Genomic DNA, 18,365 nt, shown 5'->3' with positions numbered 1-18,365 from the left:
AAAATCCAGATAAGCCAAGGGAAAAAAATAAGAACCATCACTCAGAAGCAACCATTCCTAACACATTTCTTACATATCACCTTCAATAACATTTCCCATGTAAATATGCAGAGATGCACAAGGTTTCATGGTTTTCCTGACTAAAATGAAATAATACATATTTGCATTGTAATTATTTTTTTCCCATTCAACAACATCTCATGTATATCCTAATTAAGACTTTGTTTCAAAAAAAAAAAAGGCTCAACCATTGCTTGCTGCAACCGGGGATGTCAAAAACTACTAACCTGGACAACCAACCCATGTAACCCACAGGTCAGTTTCCCTTCTCGGAAACTCCACGTCTGGGTTGTGCTTCGCCTACGATCAGGCTTTCTTAGCATCAGCGGCTCGTATCTAGAAGAAAGGAAAATGCAACAAGTCCTGTGAGTCAAATATTTCAGGCCTGTAGAGAGTATCAGGATCGAGGTTTTACTCTTCTTCCTTCCAATATCCTCTGCCCTTAAAATCTAACAGGCAGTTAGCTTGAATCCTATGGCAGCTAGGTATCTCTCAATGAGGAAGGAGGAATAAAACAAAATGGAAAGCAATGAGGACACAAATATGAATACTTTAAGGATTCACAATTTAATACATATAACAGGGGTTCTTGCTTTCTCACAATGACAAGCTGTCATGTAGTACAAGAAAGGTTTTTTAAAATATTTTCAAAAATCCTTTTCTGTTTTATTTCCAAATACTTTTATTTTGTAATGGGTTTTAACTTGTAAGTCATCTAAAGTCATTTTGGAAGTAAACAAGTTATTAACTGAAAACACACTGATTTCATGGAGAAACTGAGGCAAGGCTAATAAAATAACTTATTCAAAGTTAAAGAGCTGATTTGAATCCAAGCAGTCAGTCATAAAAACACATTTTTTTTTTCTGGCTTTAAAAACATGTATTCTTGTTGTAAAGATAATGGAACATTTTTTTAAACAGACTAAAAAAAAAAATCACTTATAAATCCGACTCTCCATCCCCAGCCCCCAGTACAATAATAGCCCTGGTCTTTTGTCTTCCACTCCAGATCCTGGTGTCTAGGTCCTGCTCTTTCCCAGCTGTGGGTTATGTTCCACTGCTACACAAGCAGTTTTCTAAGTCTGTAGATGGTGGAAGACTCAAGGAGGTTTTTTCTCTACAGCTTTATCAGCACTGATGAAATACTGGCAGGGAGAAGAGATGGGAGCTTCAACTCTTTCTATTTTGTAGCTCCAAAGAAAGAAAGTTTAGGGAAAGAGGGGTAATTCACATTTGGAAGATTAGAGGATAAAAGAAAGTCTATTTTCTTAGATGAACAAGGGTTGATAGTCATAAATGGTTTCTGCAGGTTCTCATGTTTGTGAAGAGCCTTGTGTATCCACTCACTCCTCCATGCCATCTCCTTATGCACAGTCTTTAAAAAGAGATGAAACTTGCCCACAGTGATCTAAAAGTTAAGGTCCCAAATGAATTCTCACAGTGATGGTTCTCACAAGCACCAAATAAAAGTAAGATAGTAGAGGCAGCAGACAAATAGCAATAGAAAATGAGCTAGGCAGTGATCCAATAATTTCTTGCTGTTGATTTTAGTCCTTTGCTCATAAAGAAAATTAACATTTTTTTTTTTTCCATCTTTACTGGAGTATAATTTCTTTACAATGGTGTGTTAGTTTCTGCTTTATAACAAAGTGAATCAGTTATACATATACATACGTTCCCATATCTCTTCCCTCTTGCGTCTCCCTCCCTCCCACCCTCCCTATCCCACCCCTCTAGGTGGTCACAAAGCACCGAGCTGATCTCCCTGTGCTATGCGGCTGCTTCCCACTAGCTATCTACCTTACGTCTGGTAGTGTATATATGTCCATGCCTCTCTCTCGCTTTGTCATAAAAACAATTTGATTATTCTCTTAATAATTTGTTTCTGCTTTCAAGGGATTTAACAAAATTCTTAGATTTAAAAAAACAAACTGTTCACTTCTCGGGAGCAGGGGTAGGTAGACGTTTGGATGAAAAGACATTCATGTTTCATAACATATCCATATAGTTTGATTTTTTTTTTTTTAACATCTCCATGGGTATTTCCATAATGACTTTAAAACATAAAACAGAAACCCAATACTCATGTTTGGAAATACAACAGGTTTCTGTCATTGAAGAAAAATACAAATTCTTACTTCATTTATAGACTCTCTGCTTTTTGGTGTAGATGTCTTCTGAGTCTGAATTTGAAAGCAGTGAACTTGAATCAAAAGTTGCCATGAAAGTTACCTGTTGTCAGTGACTGCAGCAAGACCAGCAATATCTAAGATGGCAGAGCCCTCGGTGGAGCGGGCGGCCAAGGGCTTGCTGGGGTTGTGAGGCACGGAAGAGCCCTCGTGGGCCAGCATGCCTGTGCCAGTCATCCTCCACAGCTGAGAACGCTTCCCTGGTTCCTGTTGGGCAGAGACAGCCAAGAGCCATCATGCGCAGCCACGGCTTCATACAAGGGCTTCAAGAGCTTCACACAGGGCTGAATGAGTTCTCAAGTAGGGACTGTACTAAAAGACACTTTCCGATTATGTCAGTGCTTAATTTAAACTTGCACTGCTGTCAATCTCTAGCTGCACTTCGGATAAAATATGCTAAACTCTTGAACCAAACAACCAAAAATGACAATATAAATTTTTTGAATTTATTTTTTTCATACACTTAATACTTTCTGAGCAAACCAGTTAGTCGAGGTTCAATCTAATCTCCTCCACTAGCTACACTGCTGTGTTAACTGCTATTCCAGATGGCAGCCCTCCAGTGCCCTTACCTAAAAGAGTGATCCAATTATATAAAGTATATATGATATTCTCAGTATTTGGTCTTTGGTTATCCTCATAACTGGCAGACAACCAGAATTTACCAGAGCTCTCCCCCATCCCACGTTCATAAGGTAAGCATACTATATTGATGGTTTCCAATTTCCAATTTACTGGGTTTACTATTAAGTGGATTGTATTCAAAAGTTATACTAGATTTATTGCTATTAATTCTAAATATATTTTCTCTTAGGAGTATTTTATAAGCAGTACTTGAACTTCCAGGTCTATCCATGAAAGTCTGTATAATCCATTATATGTAAGAAGTAATAATAATAGTAGTAATAACACCTCCTGAATATTTACTATGTGTCAGCCACTGATCAGTGTGAGTTACACATAGTAATTCATTTAATCCTCAAAACAAACCAATGAGGTATATACTATTACTGTTCTTACTTACAAATGAAGAAGTTAAGTCCCAGTGAGATAAAGAAACTTCACCACGGTCACATTAACTAGTAGGTGGTAGAGTGAAGGTCTGAATCCCCAAAGTGTGAGTCCAGGGACGACATGCTTATCCACTTTGCCATACTACCTTTCTAACACAATCCCTATAATTCCATTTCAGGAACACCTAACCATTGAGAATACTCTTTCTATGGGAACGTATACTCCAACTAGACCCGTCAGGATCACATTCTAGGTACCACAAACGCATCCACATGCTGCCCCGCGTTGGAAAGACAGCTTTTGCAACAAAGCTGTCAAAGCTGCATTAAAAGCTAACAAAGTAATACGAATGCTGGAGTCGAATGCCAGGATCTGAAATCCAGCTGCCTCATTTACTAGCTAAGTGACCTTGGATAAGCTACTAAATTTCTCAGAGCTCCTGTTTCCTGATCCTGTCAAAGGGGGAAATTAAGCTACCTCTGAGGGTTCTTGTGATAAGTGTCATAAATACAAGGCACTTTCAGCACATACTTGGCACAGGGTTAATGCCTCGATAAATGGTTGCTATGTTATCATGATCACATCCCTTTACACAGCACATTATGTACAGCATCCTAGTTGATCCCTCTCACTAACCTGGGAGAGCAATGGGAAAATGAGGCTCCGGTAGGAATGTGAAACACCAGATATCATCATCTTTAAGTGGCAAAGCCAGAACTCAAATCTAGAAGATATGATGCTCTTTCTTTTTTTTTTTTTTAATTTTTATTTTATGTTGGAGTATAGCTGATTAACAATGTTGTATTAGTTTCAGGTGTACAGAGAATTGGGCAGACTTCCCTGTGCTATACAGCAGGTCCTTGTTGGTTATCTATTTTATTTATTTATTTATTATCTATTTTAAATATAGCAGTGTGATGATGCTCTTTCTACTGTGTGCTAATGCCTCTCGTACCTGTGAAAAGAGATGAAACTGAGCTGCACTTCTCCACCCGCAATCCCCACATGCTTACTTCTCTGTTCACAGTAAGAGAATACATCTATCCCTAGCACCAAAACCACACAGAAAAGCACCTCAATTTTCCTGGAGGTGTTCCAGATCGGGAATCAGAGCACAGATGCCCAGGTGAAATCAAGTTTTCATACATGGATTCCTCTATTGCCTGCCCGTATGTGCAGGCTCACTACCCAAACCTCCATTTAAAAACCCAAGATCTACCATTCTCCTTCCGGTTCCCTTCCCCTGCCCCCTTTCCTCACAATTTAGTCCTAAAACCTTGAGGTGACACTGAGGGAGGGAGAAGGCCATGGGGGCTGTGTGAGGGTAGGTGGGTATATTGTGGTGGCCCGGCCCAGAGTGGGATGTTGAAACCCAAGGTGGGTGCTGACCCATATCGAGGGGCTGGGGAGGCGAGCCTAGTGTGGGTTGTCAGAGACAGAGACAGGTGAGGAGGGAATTCCTGCAGGGGGTGGGGTTGCACGGGGAGCTGCCCAGCATGTGGAGATCAGGGCCCACGCCAGGTAACACGGTGTGTCCACACTCGGGGCGGGGGGCACAACTGTGATGAGAAAACATGGGTTACATTCACGGGAACTGATCAAATTAATAAATACATTCTTAGTGCTGGACAAAGGAGTTACAAATATGAAAAGGGAAAAAATTACAATGAGCTTTGTGATGTTGGATTGGAATTAGAACTATTAGTGTGAACTGCTGGTTCTTAATACACAGAGATAGAGAAATCCGTTGAATATATAAATACACATATAAGATATATGTATGCATATGCACATATGCATATACACAGATACAATATGTGCCATGTGTGTGCATATATACGTCATGTATACATAAAATCGCTAGGTCTGTCCCTTGAGAGAGTCTGGGAACAGCGACACCACAACAGCAACAAGGGTACCTAGTGTACATATCTTAAGTTTCTAAATTCCATTCTCTGATAAAAGGAATCAGGGCTCCTCAAAGAAGTGGCAAATTCCGGGAATGCTGCAGGGAAAGTACAAAACGAGCCCAAAATAACTTGCTGTGTCAGAAAGTATGGAAGTGCTCAAGGCATGAGGGGCATATGTCAAAAGGACACAGGAGGTTAAAGGCACTCCTACCGGCCAAGCATGAGAACTGAGGATAAAAATAAACCCTGACAGTAACAGATAACACACTGAATAAAACAGGGAGCCATGGGGACATACATAAAGCTACAGACTGAACTGTGCTCCTGCAAAATCCTTGTGCTGGAGACCTAACCCGCAGTTGGGATGAAAATGGGGCCTTTGGGTAATAATTAGGCTTAGATGAGGTCATGAGGGTGGGGGTCTCCTGATGGGATCAGTGTCCTTAAGATACTAAAGGGCTTGCTTTCTCCTCTCCCCTCACCCCTGACCCCACTCTTCCTCTGCCATCTGAGGACACGGTAAGAAGGCTGCAGTCCACAAACTAGAAGAAGGGCCCCCTCCGGGAACCGACTTGCCCGGCACCCTGATCTTGGACCTCCTAGCTTCCAGAACTGCGAGAAATAAATTCTCATTGTTTAGTCTATATTATTTTGTTCTGGAAGTCCAAGCTAATACACATGCATGCATGCATACATACATACATAGAAAACTTGATGAGGAACAGGATATTTACAGAGTCTCAAAGCACCTCTCCACAAAATATTTACTAAATACAAAGGAAAAGAAAAACTTCCTTCACAGTGGAGAAGGCTGGCAGACACCACCTTAAGCAAGTGCTAACGTTAACGTCACCAGCAACAGGACAAATCCACTTTATAGAATTTCTACCAACTTTTCTGTAAATTTGAGATTCTTTCAAAACAGAAAGTAAAAAAAAAAAATCCCAAAAAACAAACAAACAAAAACCTAAGAGGTCAACCTTCTACTCTTGGTTTCTAATTCAAGCACATAGGTCCATTTCCTAGTGCCAATTCAAAGAACATTGCCCAGTTTTAGATGTCAACGTAACTCACTCATCACCTTCCCTCCCATTTACCGGTTTTCATCCTCATCAAGTGAAATGACAACTGTGAAAATGTGTAAATTATAAAATTTTATGTAAAGTATTTTTTGCTACTTAATTTAAAAAAGTCTGTTTCTGTCCACTTAGCAGACACCAGCCCTTGGAAATCCCATGTATGTATATTTATTATTAGTGTTTTGCTGATCACACCTGGTGATCATACTCCACTGATAAATCATCTTTCTCTTGAGTTGGTTTCCATTCACTCTAACATCCTCATTAACTTGAACATTTCTTTGAAGGTCATCTGCATCATTTCCAAGGGCTCTTCTATTTTTTTCCCAATTCCTTGATTTCTGTTAGACTCTTTTATTTTTAGATTATTGTCTTTTAAAATTTCCTTTTTCAAAATGTTCAATAAAGTCTAGAAAATTGTCTACTTTCAATTACTACATCTCATGGTCTCTTTACTCATCACCATTCCCAAATCTTATTTCTAAAATGTATCTAACACATAAACACAGTCTTATATAAAAGAATGTGATAACATTTTAAGCAAATTTGAATTATGTGACTTTCAACTGGTATGATATAAAAACACATGTAGAAGTACTGGTTGATTGATAGATGGATGAAGAACCCTGAAAATATTAGGATAACTGAAAGAAGCCCTTCATTAAAGACCACTCATATATTGACCGAAGTCCAGAACAGGGGCGTCTACAGTGACAGAGAGTAGATTAACGACTGCTTAGGGCTGGGAAGTAAGGAGAATGCGGGGGTGATAGCTAAAGGATACAGGGTTCTTTCTTGAGGTGATGAAAATGTTCTAAAATTGAGTGTGGTTAAAGTAGTACCTACTGTGGATATATTAAAACCCACTGAATTGTATATTTTAAATGGGTGATTTGTATGGTACATGAATTATATCTCAATAAAGCTGTTAAAAATATAAAACTGAATTAGAAACACATGTATTAAAGTTTCATTTGATGTGCAAAATCTGAAATAATTTGAATCTATCCCCCATTAAAAATGCCGTAAGAGTTGTACAACCTCAAAGCCAAATGAGTCATAAACCACCTACATTACTGCCACACATGATAGCACTTTAGATGATTAAAGGGCATCCTCTGTCAGCATTAGGGCCACTTAGGTTGGAAACACACAACCTCTGTCAGGGTTGTTTTTGGATTATATGATTTATATTATGCAAAATTTTCCAGAACACACCCCTCAGGTAAATGGTTTCAAATAATGATAGCTGCTGATCTTCCTCCTCTTAGAGTGATTTCTGCACCTCTGTGTTCTCAAACAACATTCATTTTGAAGTCTGAACTATTTATTACCAGTCTTTCTGTCAGTCACAATATTTCTGGTCAAACTTTACTCTTTCTCTCAATATCTAGGTCTATTAGCATAATCATTTCATAAACTAACTTGAAAAGAATGTTGGCATAAAAAGGGAAAAAACTGTCAGTGTGATAATTTTTCCACTGAGTTTAGGGAAAAGTAGATTAGGGGAGTGTTACCATAGAAAGAGTAATGAAAACGACAAATCACAAATTTGAAAAAAAATAAATTCAAGAATTAAGTTCTTCGAAAAGGTATCAAAGATGAGAAGGGCTTGGAATTCCTAGAGCAGGCGTCATGGGACAGTGGGGAGAACAACAAATGGAGCAGTCAGGACGCCCAAGTTCCATCTGAGCACGGGCCTAGGTCTCTGCTTGCTCATCTGCAAAACGAGGGGGTGGACCAGGTGGCCCCTGTCCCTTCCAGGGCTAAAAATGTTTTCTTCTAAACTCCAAGTTCTAAGCTCTCTTACCTTCTTCTTTAAAATGACTCTCTGTGTCTTCGGTGAGACATCCAAGACGAGCTCTGCACAGGTAATGGCTCTGTTGGAAGCCACAGGCCGTCCTGTCCCCTCCTGTAAACTAGAATTGAAAAAACAGTAACAATCATAATACACACACACACGTATACACGTGGACTCACATGCGTATTCATGTACTCATAAGCAAACGGCTAAACCTCCACCATAAAGAAGATAATTCTTCTTTAATCATAGAAGAAAAAGCCTGACTCAAGCTGCAGAAAGATCAAGGTTGTGCTGTTTTCCTGCACAGTTCAAAGATTCATTTGTCAGAAGACATACTCTGACATTTCCCCTCTCCTGATAATTTCAGTGGCTTAAAATTCAGACATAAAAGGATGACTATATATCTTTAGAGACAAAAAACAAAAACTAATCCAGACATTCCAAGGGTCCAAGAATTAGTTCTACTGTTTGCCAGGAAGATGATCAGAATTATTGCATCCCCATGTCTTAGCAAGAAATCAGAAGTCCCTTAAGGATGAAAAGAAAACAAAGGGTTCATAATCACCATCCTCCAATTCCACCTTGTTGTGTTTCTCTATGGCTTAAGAATACTAAGCTTTATGGAATGTTGCAGCCTAACTACACTTTAGGGTATTTCAATGAGATTTTATTTAGATCATCCTCCTGTTTCCACTAATCTCTATCATCAAAAAATGGACTGAAAAATTCCGAGTTAAAAACCAGTTTTCATGATATCAAAAGCACAAGTGACCAAAAAAAATTTGACTTCAACAACATTAAAAAACTTTTGTCCTTCCGAAAGACATTACCAAGAAAGTAAAAGGACAATCCACGGAATGGGAGAAGATATTTGCAAATCATATATCTGATATGGGATTTGTATCCATATTATATAAGGAGCTTTAAAATTCAAAAAGGCAAAAAAATCTAATCTAAAAATGGGCCAAGGATTTGAATAGACATTTCCCCAAAGATATACAAATAGGGAATTCCTTGGCAGTCCAGTGGTTAGGAGCCACCGCTTTCAACGCCGTGGCCAGGGCGGCCCGGGGTTCAATACCTGGTTGGGGAACTAAGATCCCGCAAGCTGTGCGACATGGTCAAAAAACAAACAAAAAAGATACACAAATGGGAATAAGCACGTGATAAGATCTTCAATATCATTAATTATTATGGAAATGCAAATCAAAACCGCAATGAGGTAACATTACCTATTCAGTAGAATTACTACAATCAAAAAAAGGTGGAAAACAGGGCTTCCCTGGTGGCGCAGTGGTTAAGAACCCGCCTGCCAATGCAGGGGACACGGGTTCGAGCCCTGGTCCAGGAAGATCCCACATGCCGCAGAGCAACTGAGCCTGTGCGTCACAACTGCTAAACCTGTGAGCCACAAGTACTGAGCCCATGTGCCACAACTACTGAAGCCTGTGTGTCTAGAGCCCGTGCTCCGCAGCAAGAGAAGCCACTGCAATGAGAAGCCCGAGCACCGCAACAAAGAGTAGCCCCTGCTCACCACAACTAGAGAACGCCCGCGCATAGCAACGAATACCCAACACAGCCAAAAATAAATAAATAAAATAAATTTAAAAAAAACATTAAAAAAAAATTTGTTTTTAAGTGGAAAACAACAAGCACTGCTGAGAATGTAGAGAAACCAGAACCCTTACACATTACTGGTGGGACATAAAATGATTCAGCTCCTGTGGAAAATAGCATAGCAGTTCCTCAAAAAGGTAAACACAGGGGCTTCCCTGGTGGCACAGTGGTTGAGAGTCCACCTGCCGATGCAGCGGACACGGGTTCGTGCCCCAGTCCGGGAAGATCCCATATGCCGAGGAGCGGCTGGGCCCATGAACCATGGCCGCTGAGCCTGCGCGTCCGGAGCCTGTGCTCCGCAACGGGAGAGGGCACAACAGTGAGAGGCCCGTGTACCGCAAAAAAAAAAAAAAAAAGGTAAACACAGAATTACCGTAGAACCCAGCAATTCCACTCCTAGGTATATATGCAAAAGAATTAAAAACAAGTACTTAAACAAGTACATGTATGGGCATGCTGACAGCACTGTTCACAACAGCCAAAAGGTAGAGACAACACAAATGTCCATCAAAGGAAGAACAGACAAAATGTGGTACAGACACACAATGGAATATTACTCAGCCATAACAGGAATGAAACAGTGATACATGCTACAGTGTGGATGAACCTTGAAAACATTATGCTAAGTGAAAGAAGCCAGACACAAAAGGTCACATGTTTTATGATAATTTATGTGAAATATCTGAAATAGGTAAATCCTGAGAGACAGAAAGCAGATTGGTGGTTTCCAGGGGCTGAGAGAAGAGGTTTAATGGGGGAGTCACTACTTAATGGGTTTGGGGTGATGAAAACATTTTGGAACTAGACAGAGGTGGTGGCTGTACAATATCACGAATACACTAAATGCCATTGAACTGATCACTTTAAAATGGTTAATTTTATGGTATATGAACTTCACCTCAATTTCAAACAAAATAAAACAAAACAAAACTAGTCTCCTTCCTCATCGTCAGTTCTCACCAAAAATGCGAAGAAATAGGATCTACTGCACTTATAGGGGTCAACCCCTTAGCACACTAAGATTCCCAGGAACTTCTCTTTTTCTCTATCCATATCTGTTCAACCCATTAAACGCGTAATTCTCCATTAGGATTCTTCAGTTAAACAGCTTAGTAACTACTGGAATTTAACATAAGAAAGTAAAGAGAAAAACATGAATAGCAACCAGATTAAGGACTGGCTTTTCAGGCACTAAAACCTTAAGCATGTCATACTACTGAGTGCCATAATCTTTAAAAAGAAAGAAACACACATGATTGACTTAATTAAAACAAGATAAGCATCTCAGCACCATCATTATCAAAAGAGAACTGTAATAAACAAGGAAAAGAAGGGCTATTCTAAGCAAAGATGCCTATTCAATTCATTATTAGTGAAATCTGGAGTCTAGGTAGCTGAGAGAGACACTGCACAGACTCAGAGATGATTTTGTGGGCCTCAGGCACATACAAAAATATTTCATGAGCAAAATTATTCAGAACATTTTGCAAAGAAATATGACTTTAAATGCCCCGTTCACCAGGTGACTTATATTTGGAATGCTGAAGATTAGGCTATCTTCCCAGTTTCTTCAACTTTAAAATTGGCCCTGTGACCAGCACAGAAACAAACTATATTTATGTGTTGGTGGAATGACTTACTTTTGAAAGCCCAACATTTTGAATCTCTACCTACCTATCTCTGTACTAATCTAACAGAATGAGAATAAGCTCACTATTCCTCACCTGTCTTTTCTTTCCAAACACAACTAACTAGTCAGACAACAGTGAAGATTATAATTGTAAGGCAACTGGAATTACTGTCAAGTTAAACTCCTCTGCTTGCCTTTAGGTGACTATTAAAAAGACCTTTAAGTGTCTGCTTAATCAGAATTCTCAATGGAAGAGGAGAGTCAGAATGGTGACTTGAATAATTATGGATGAAGATTAGTCAGTTTCAAATGAGGAAAGAGGTAAAACAAAAAATGGAAAGAGGTAAAGGAAAGAGGAAAGAGGTAAAACAAAAGTTTAAAGCAAGAGAAATTTAAGACATTATAATAACAATGCCTTAGGGGAGTTGTTAGATACTAGAATGGATTATTGGGGATAGATTATTAAAAAGAGAAGAGTCTTGCCTTTTTGGATAAATTTTACTCTAGCCAGAAGACAAGGGTTTAGACTAAAGACCTCTCAAGATAGAGCCTGAGCCTAGGATTTGGTAAAGAATGGAAGGAATCTTCGTTCATCCCTTAGCCTCCTGAGAACTGCTTAAAATTTAAAACCGGTTAATAATTAGAGTTTTCTGCTTTACGAACAGTAATTTAACTCAGAATTACCCAGAGAACGTATATGTAGCAGCAATGTAAATGAAATTTTCATAATAAAGCTGTCGGTTATCCTGGAAATCATTCATGTTGCAGTTGATCTCAGAGGAACCTGCCCCTTTAACAGTCAGAGTGATAAAAGGTGGCAGGGTGGGTTCGTCCCAGGCATAATCCAAGGAAGTCATGGGCTTCACTTCAGTTCGGAGCCTGGGTTCAGCAACGCCATGCTGAGTGAAGACAACCGGGACCTACAGTAAGGGCGGAGAGGATAAAGAGGACTTTCAGTCAGAGCGGTGGTATTGGAAAGTTATCAGTGCCTCCTAGGTTTAAGTCCCAGATCCTTCCCAAATGAACCTACGCAGCATATAACCACAAGTGAGGCTCATCATGTGGCCTCTTCAAATGCCTCTCTAATCATCTTCAAAATTGCAAAAAGCCCACCAATTAGACATGGGCCACAGCCTGTTGGGTAAAGGGTTTTGAGAAGCTCTGCCACGCCAGATACCTAGAGGAAGCTTCTCTGTCCTTTCAATGGCATCTAGTCTACCCTCAACCCCCTGGGATACACTTTGAACAAAAATTTTGGAATTCAGCTATGGAAAGTCACATATTTTAAGATGTAAGGCATAATTTAAAATAGAATCTAATGATTTCCATCTTGGCTTTACTTGGAAGATTCATAAAGGAGCTCACTGTAACTAAGCAACAGGAAGAATGCCCGCCCATTCTACCGGGCGTTTGTCAATCTGATTCTGATTCCTCTCTCTCTGTTTATATGGAAATGTCTACAGAGGGCACCATGCCAACCAAACTATCTAGTCAAAATAAGTTCTGGGTACTGAGAAGTCCCTTCTGGACAAGGCTGCCCAGCAATCAAAATAACCAGCAGAAACCACCTCCCAATGGTAAGATTTCTAAGATCCTGTATGGCTTCTTTTGAACCCAAGTTTAAAATGTACTTCATTCATCATTATCTTAAGGGCAGTATATATTCCACTTTCCCGCATATGAAACAGCCAAACTGGCTCTCAACTCCCCTTGGTACCTTAGAAAAGTTGTCAATTCGGAAAGGAGGGGGTAACTGATCTGTATCACTAAAGGAGATCCTATAGGTAGCTCCTCGAAGAGTAATTTCCACACGCAGGAAGAAGCATTTTCCCAGAGTGTCTCTGCAGCAAAAGGAAACAAAAGAGGCTGCATAAAATGGAGGGAACAAGCTCCAGTTCACATTCTCCTCATACTTCTCATGATCACCACCGTGCGCTCTCTGATCACATTAAAAAAAGTAGAAATTGACAGTATAATCACACAGTAAAAAAGAATTCATTCAAGCAACTTTGAACAGCACGCCGTAACTGTATGAGATCTACAAATTTTACTTAGGGTTTGTTTTGGGTCTAGCATCAGTGCAGCAAATGAGTAAATATTGGTTGAACTACATAAAATTGTTAATATTAGACTACTTTTGACCTAGAAAAGAGGAATTTCACATGGTTCAAACTAATATATTGATGTTATTGATAAACAGGGTTTGCACTGTAGGATGAGGGAAGGTGAGGAAGAATCCTGTGGAATGGAGGTACCAGTATGTGATCATAATTTACGTGGGTGTTGTGTGTGTGTGTGTGTGTGTGTGTGTGTGTGTGTACTTAAATACAGATAAACCACTGGAGAGAATGGAAAGAAAGCTCTTCCTTAGGGAAGAATATCAGTTAATAAATGTAGAAGAAATGAGAGAACCAGAAAATCACCATTTTGCAACCACCAATGTAATAACTGATTCAGGTAAGAACCATCAAGCCATTGAGTGAAAGGTTTTGGGGAAACAGAACAGACACACAGTCTCAAATTATCCCCCCAATGGACTAGTCCTGTTTACAAAGAAGAAAAGGTAACTTCACAATACAGAGACCTGGTGGACACCAGCTAAACCAAATGATGATCGAATTTAGCAACATTAATAACAGGACCAACAGACGTCACAGGCCTCCGGATGTGATGCAGTGGGAAACACGTACCACCGCAGAAGTAGTATTCTTACCAAAAATGGATGGCCCAAATTTTTCTTTTTTGGCCCAAATTTATATATAAAAAACCATCAGAAAAATCCAGAAAATAAAACATTCTACCAGGCACCGGCTTGGACTCCAAAAATGTCAACGTCAATAAAGACAAAAAGGGAAAAGTGAGACTATGACTATTCTAGATTAAAGGAGATGAGATATACCAGCCAAATAAAATGCATGATCCTTCACTGGGTCCTAGATCTGGGGAGGAAGGTTGCTATGAAGGACATTTTAGAGAACTATTTATTTAAAAACATAATCAATATTCAATTTCTTCAGTGTGTAATGATAGGTAATAAAGTTTTTATGAAGTATCATGATGACTTCACATTACTTTCAAATGGTTTGGGAAAAAAAAATGTATGTGTGCAAGTGTGGAGAGAGAACAAGAACAGACCAAATGTTGAAATGTAGGAAATCTAGGTAAAAGAGGGGTGCCTTTGTACTACTCTTGTAAGTTTTCTGTGGGTTTAAACTGTTTCAAAATGAAAATGTGGGGAAAGTAAAGGAAGGAAACAGCTGGCTCAGGTCCCTGCTCAGTAGTTTAGGGCCACACACTGAAACTATTTCAAAAGGATTAACAAAGGTACACAAGCCATCCTTCTGCCCACCCTCCACACCTTTTACTTCCTTTTCTTCTTTTTTGAAGTAACAATGAGTAACTTTTTGTTTAATTCTGAATTGGCTTCACACCACGCAACTGATCTGGGCTGCCTCCACCAAGGCAGTATATAAACCAATGGTGGTTTCAGCTGCAGAATTCCTCACCTTCCCCTGCCCGCCCCCACCACGAAATCTTGTGGGACAGGGGTCCCCAACCCCTGGTCCTCGGTGGACGGGGCCACACGGCAGGAGGTGAGCGGTGGGCAAGCGAGCAAGGCTTCATCTGCCGCTCCCCATCACTTGCATTACCACCTGAACCATCCCCCCACCCCACCGTCCGTGGAAAAACTGTCTTTGACGAAACTGGTCCCTGGTGCCAAAAAGGTTGGGGACCGCTGTTGTGGGGAACATATGATACTACCAGATAGGAGTTCTGGTTGAAGTAGGGATGAGGGCATTGGAGTCCTGCCCACTTTGCTCCCTTGACCTGTAAAGTCACCTCCTTAGACCCCAATGGCCCCTAGGAACATAGCTGGAAAACCACTATGCCAGAAGCAATTAACTCTAATAAGGGGGGGCCAGGGCAAAGGATAATTAAGAAAGGCACATCATCAACAAAAACAGAAACAAAGAAAAACCTCAGATAATGCATTTTTTTAGTCAAATATAAATACTATTTTGGATCATCTATTATTAAATTAGCCATTTTTCTGTTCCCTTGCAATAGTGTTCTCCATAAAGAACTAACCATAAGGTATAAATGATTAAATATTGCTTCTAAATGTGTTGAAATAGCACTGATTTCAGTGTCTTTAGCTTCAAAAAGCATTTGATGAAAAAAATTAAAGAGGACAGAAATAAATAGAAAGTCGTCCCATGTTCATGGATTAGAAGACTTAGTATTGTCAAGATGTCAATGCTACCCAAAGTGGATCTACAGATCTAATACAACCCCCATCAAAATTCCAAGTGTTTTTTTTTCCCCCAGAAATAGTAAAATTCAGATGGAATCTCAAGGGACTCCAAATAGCTAAAATAGTCTTGAAAAAGAACAAAGATGGAAATCTCACACTTCCTAACTTCAAAACTTATTACAAAACTACTGTAATTTAAAAAAATGTGTGATATTGGCATAAAGATAGAATATGAATGAATAGAATAGAGAGCGCAGAAATAAACCCTCACATATAGCGTCAACCAAGTTTTGACAAGGGTGTCAACACCATACCATGGGGAAAGGAAAGTCTTTGCAACAAATGGTGTTGGGAAAACTGGATATCCACAAACAAAAGAATGAAGTTGGACCCTCACCTTACACTAAATAGAAACATTAACTCAAAATGGATCAAAGATCTACATGTAAGAGCTAAAACTATAAAATTCTCAGAAGAAAACACAGCGGGGAAAGCTTCATAACACTGGATTTGGCAATGATTTCTTGGATACGACACCAAAAGCACACAGGCAACAAAAGTTAAAATAGGTAAGTAGGACTACATCGAAATTAAAAACTGTAAATCACAGAACACAATCAACAGAGTGAAAAGGCAACGTATAGAACGGGAGAAAATATATGCAAATTATGTATCTCATAAGGGGTTAGTATTCAGAATATATAAAGGACTCCTACAACTCAACAACAACAAAAATAATTCGAAAATGGACAAAGGAGTTGAATAGACATGTCTCCCAAAAAGATGTACAAACGTCCAACGAGCACATGAAAAGAAGTTCAACATCACTAATCATTAGGGAAATGAGAATCAAAACCATGAGATACCACCTCACACCCATTACTATCAGAAGGGCAAAAAATAACAAGTGTTGGTGAGGATATGGAGAAATTGGAACCCTTGTGTGCTACTGGCAGGAATGTAAAATGGTGAAATGTAAATGGTGAATGTAAAAATGGTCCTACTATATAGCACAGGGAACTATATTCAATATCCTGTGATAAACCATAATGGAAAAGAATATGAAAGAGAATATATATATACGTGTAACTGAATCACCATGCTGTACAGCAGAAATTAACACAACATTGTAAATCAACTATACTTGAATATATATAATTTCACTGCACTAGAGTGAAATAAAATGTAATAAACTATCACCAAAAAAAAAAAAGGAAGTTCAACATGGACGAACCTTGAGAACATTATGCTAAGTGAAATAAGCCACTCATAAAAAGACAAATATTGTATGATTTCACTTATCTGAGATACCTAGAGTAGTCAAATTCATATGAAAAGGAAAACAGCGGTTGCCAGGGGTTAAGAAAGGGAAAAAGAGGAGCAGTTGTTTAATGGGTACAGAGTTTCCATTTTGCAAGAGGAAAAGAGTTTAGGAGATTGTTTGCACAACATAAATGTACTTAACACTAGTGAAGTTAAAAATGGTGAAGATAGTAAATTTTATGTTATGTGCCTGAGGCCCACAAAATAATCTCTGGGTCTTCATGCTATCTTTCTCATATGGTATGTGTATTTTACCACAATTTTTAAAGTTTAATACATTTTTTTTTTTAAGCAATGGATGAAAGCAGAAAAAGAAAGCAGTCATCCTGTACTACTTGAGGCTGAATTTTGTTGAGTTTTCTTAACAAGGACCTGAGGGTCACTGGGTTGGGCAAAGAAGGCCAGGTGATTTACTGAAACCGCATCAAATGAGAGAAGAGTTTGTACAATGTGCAAGAATAGACAAAAACATTTATAATCAAAGCTGCCATCTAAATGCTGACAGAGTTGTGGGTAACAGTGAGATCAGTACTACCCCCTGAACATGTGACCTCAGACGACAGCAAGTGCACAATGGTCAAAACTGTCAATGTTCCCTTTAACTCACTGCATCAAAATGTTCACTCCTCCTTGCCTGGTCTTTGCAGTTTTATGACCTTTGAGCCAGAAACATATGTGTGCATTTCATGAAGAGTAGTCTTATTATTTATTACTATTTACAGCTTTATAAATAGCTGAAATTTATATGGTATTTATAGCTTACTATTTACATTACTGCACCTCAATTGAGGCTACTTTTTGTCTAAATATAGTCTCTGAACTTACCTCATGTTGATATGGAAGGAATTATTCTTGTTGACTTCAAAGCCTCCAGACCAAATACAATTGGGAACATCCATCAATCGGACACATAACAGCTGATCGTAGTCATTCCGAGGCCAGTGGAACACCACACTGGAACCAGGAAGGGTGGAAATGTAACCTTCAGGATTGGCTATTCCCTAAAACACACAGGATCATTGGCTTTAGTCAAAAGCCAAGTCAAGACGTAAATGCTTACTGAGTATCTATCTGCTCTGAGCCTTGCCCTCTACCAGGAGCTATTTAGGATACCAAAGGCACAAAATGATTATTCACATCAAAAAACTTAGTGTTGATGGGGAGATAAGCCCTGACATTAAAACTCACTGTGCTATTAAATAAATACTAGTTAATCTTCAAAAGCAAGCTGCTTACCTGTCCCCTGGCAAATTCCCTCTGTGCAAATGCAAGCTTGTGAGATGATTTATTATCTAACAGGTAACGGGGAGCGAAGATTACCATACAGGTGTCGATATATCGGCCTCGGCCTTTCTTGACATCAATACCTACAAATAACAAGAACCAGTTCCATGAGTTAATCAGAAGGAAAAAAATTTGTGGTCTAAAAAAATTAAATAGCCTTCACAATTTCACTGAAAAAACAATTGTAGCTCCCAGAGAAT

At 39.2% G+C, this 18,365-nt stretch overlaps 1 protein-coding gene across 4 annotated transcripts in view; it reads right to left on the bottom strand.

Annotated features, from left to right (window-relative positions):
- VPS13D (vacuolar protein sorting 13 homolog D) overlaps window positions 1-18,365 on the bottom strand; it is a 242,401-nt gene that overhangs the window by 112,501 nt on the left and 111,535 nt on the right. For all 4 annotated transcript variants that reach the window (XM_067720898.1, XM_067720908.1, XM_067720916.1 and 1 more), the window contains 7 exons: window positions 18,118-18,248; window positions 17,707-17,882; window positions 13,021-13,144; window positions 11,988-12,223; window positions 8,063-8,171; window positions 2,293-2,456; window positions 288-396 (listed from right to left, as the gene is read on the bottom strand). In XM_067720898.1, the coding sequence (XP_067576999.1) occupies window positions 288-396; window positions 2,293-2,456; window positions 8,063-8,171; window positions 11,988-12,223; window positions 13,021-13,144; window positions 17,707-17,882; window positions 18,118-18,248 (1,049 nt within the window). The remainder of the gene's footprint in view (window positions 1-287; window positions 397-2,292; window positions 2,457-8,062; window positions 8,172-11,987; window positions 12,224-13,020; window positions 13,145-17,706; window positions 17,883-18,117; window positions 18,249-18,365) is intronic.

The sequence above is a fragment of the Pseudorca crassidens genome, chromosome 2 (assembly GCF_039906515.1).
Source record: "Pseudorca crassidens isolate mPseCra1 chromosome 2, mPseCra1.hap1, whole genome shotgun sequence".
In the NCBI taxonomy this organism is placed as follows: Eukaryota; Metazoa; Chordata; class Mammalia; order Artiodactyla; family Delphinidae; genus Pseudorca; species Pseudorca crassidens.
Note: the sequence above shows the minus strand (reverse complement) of the source record. Positions and strands in the feature narration are given on the sequence as shown.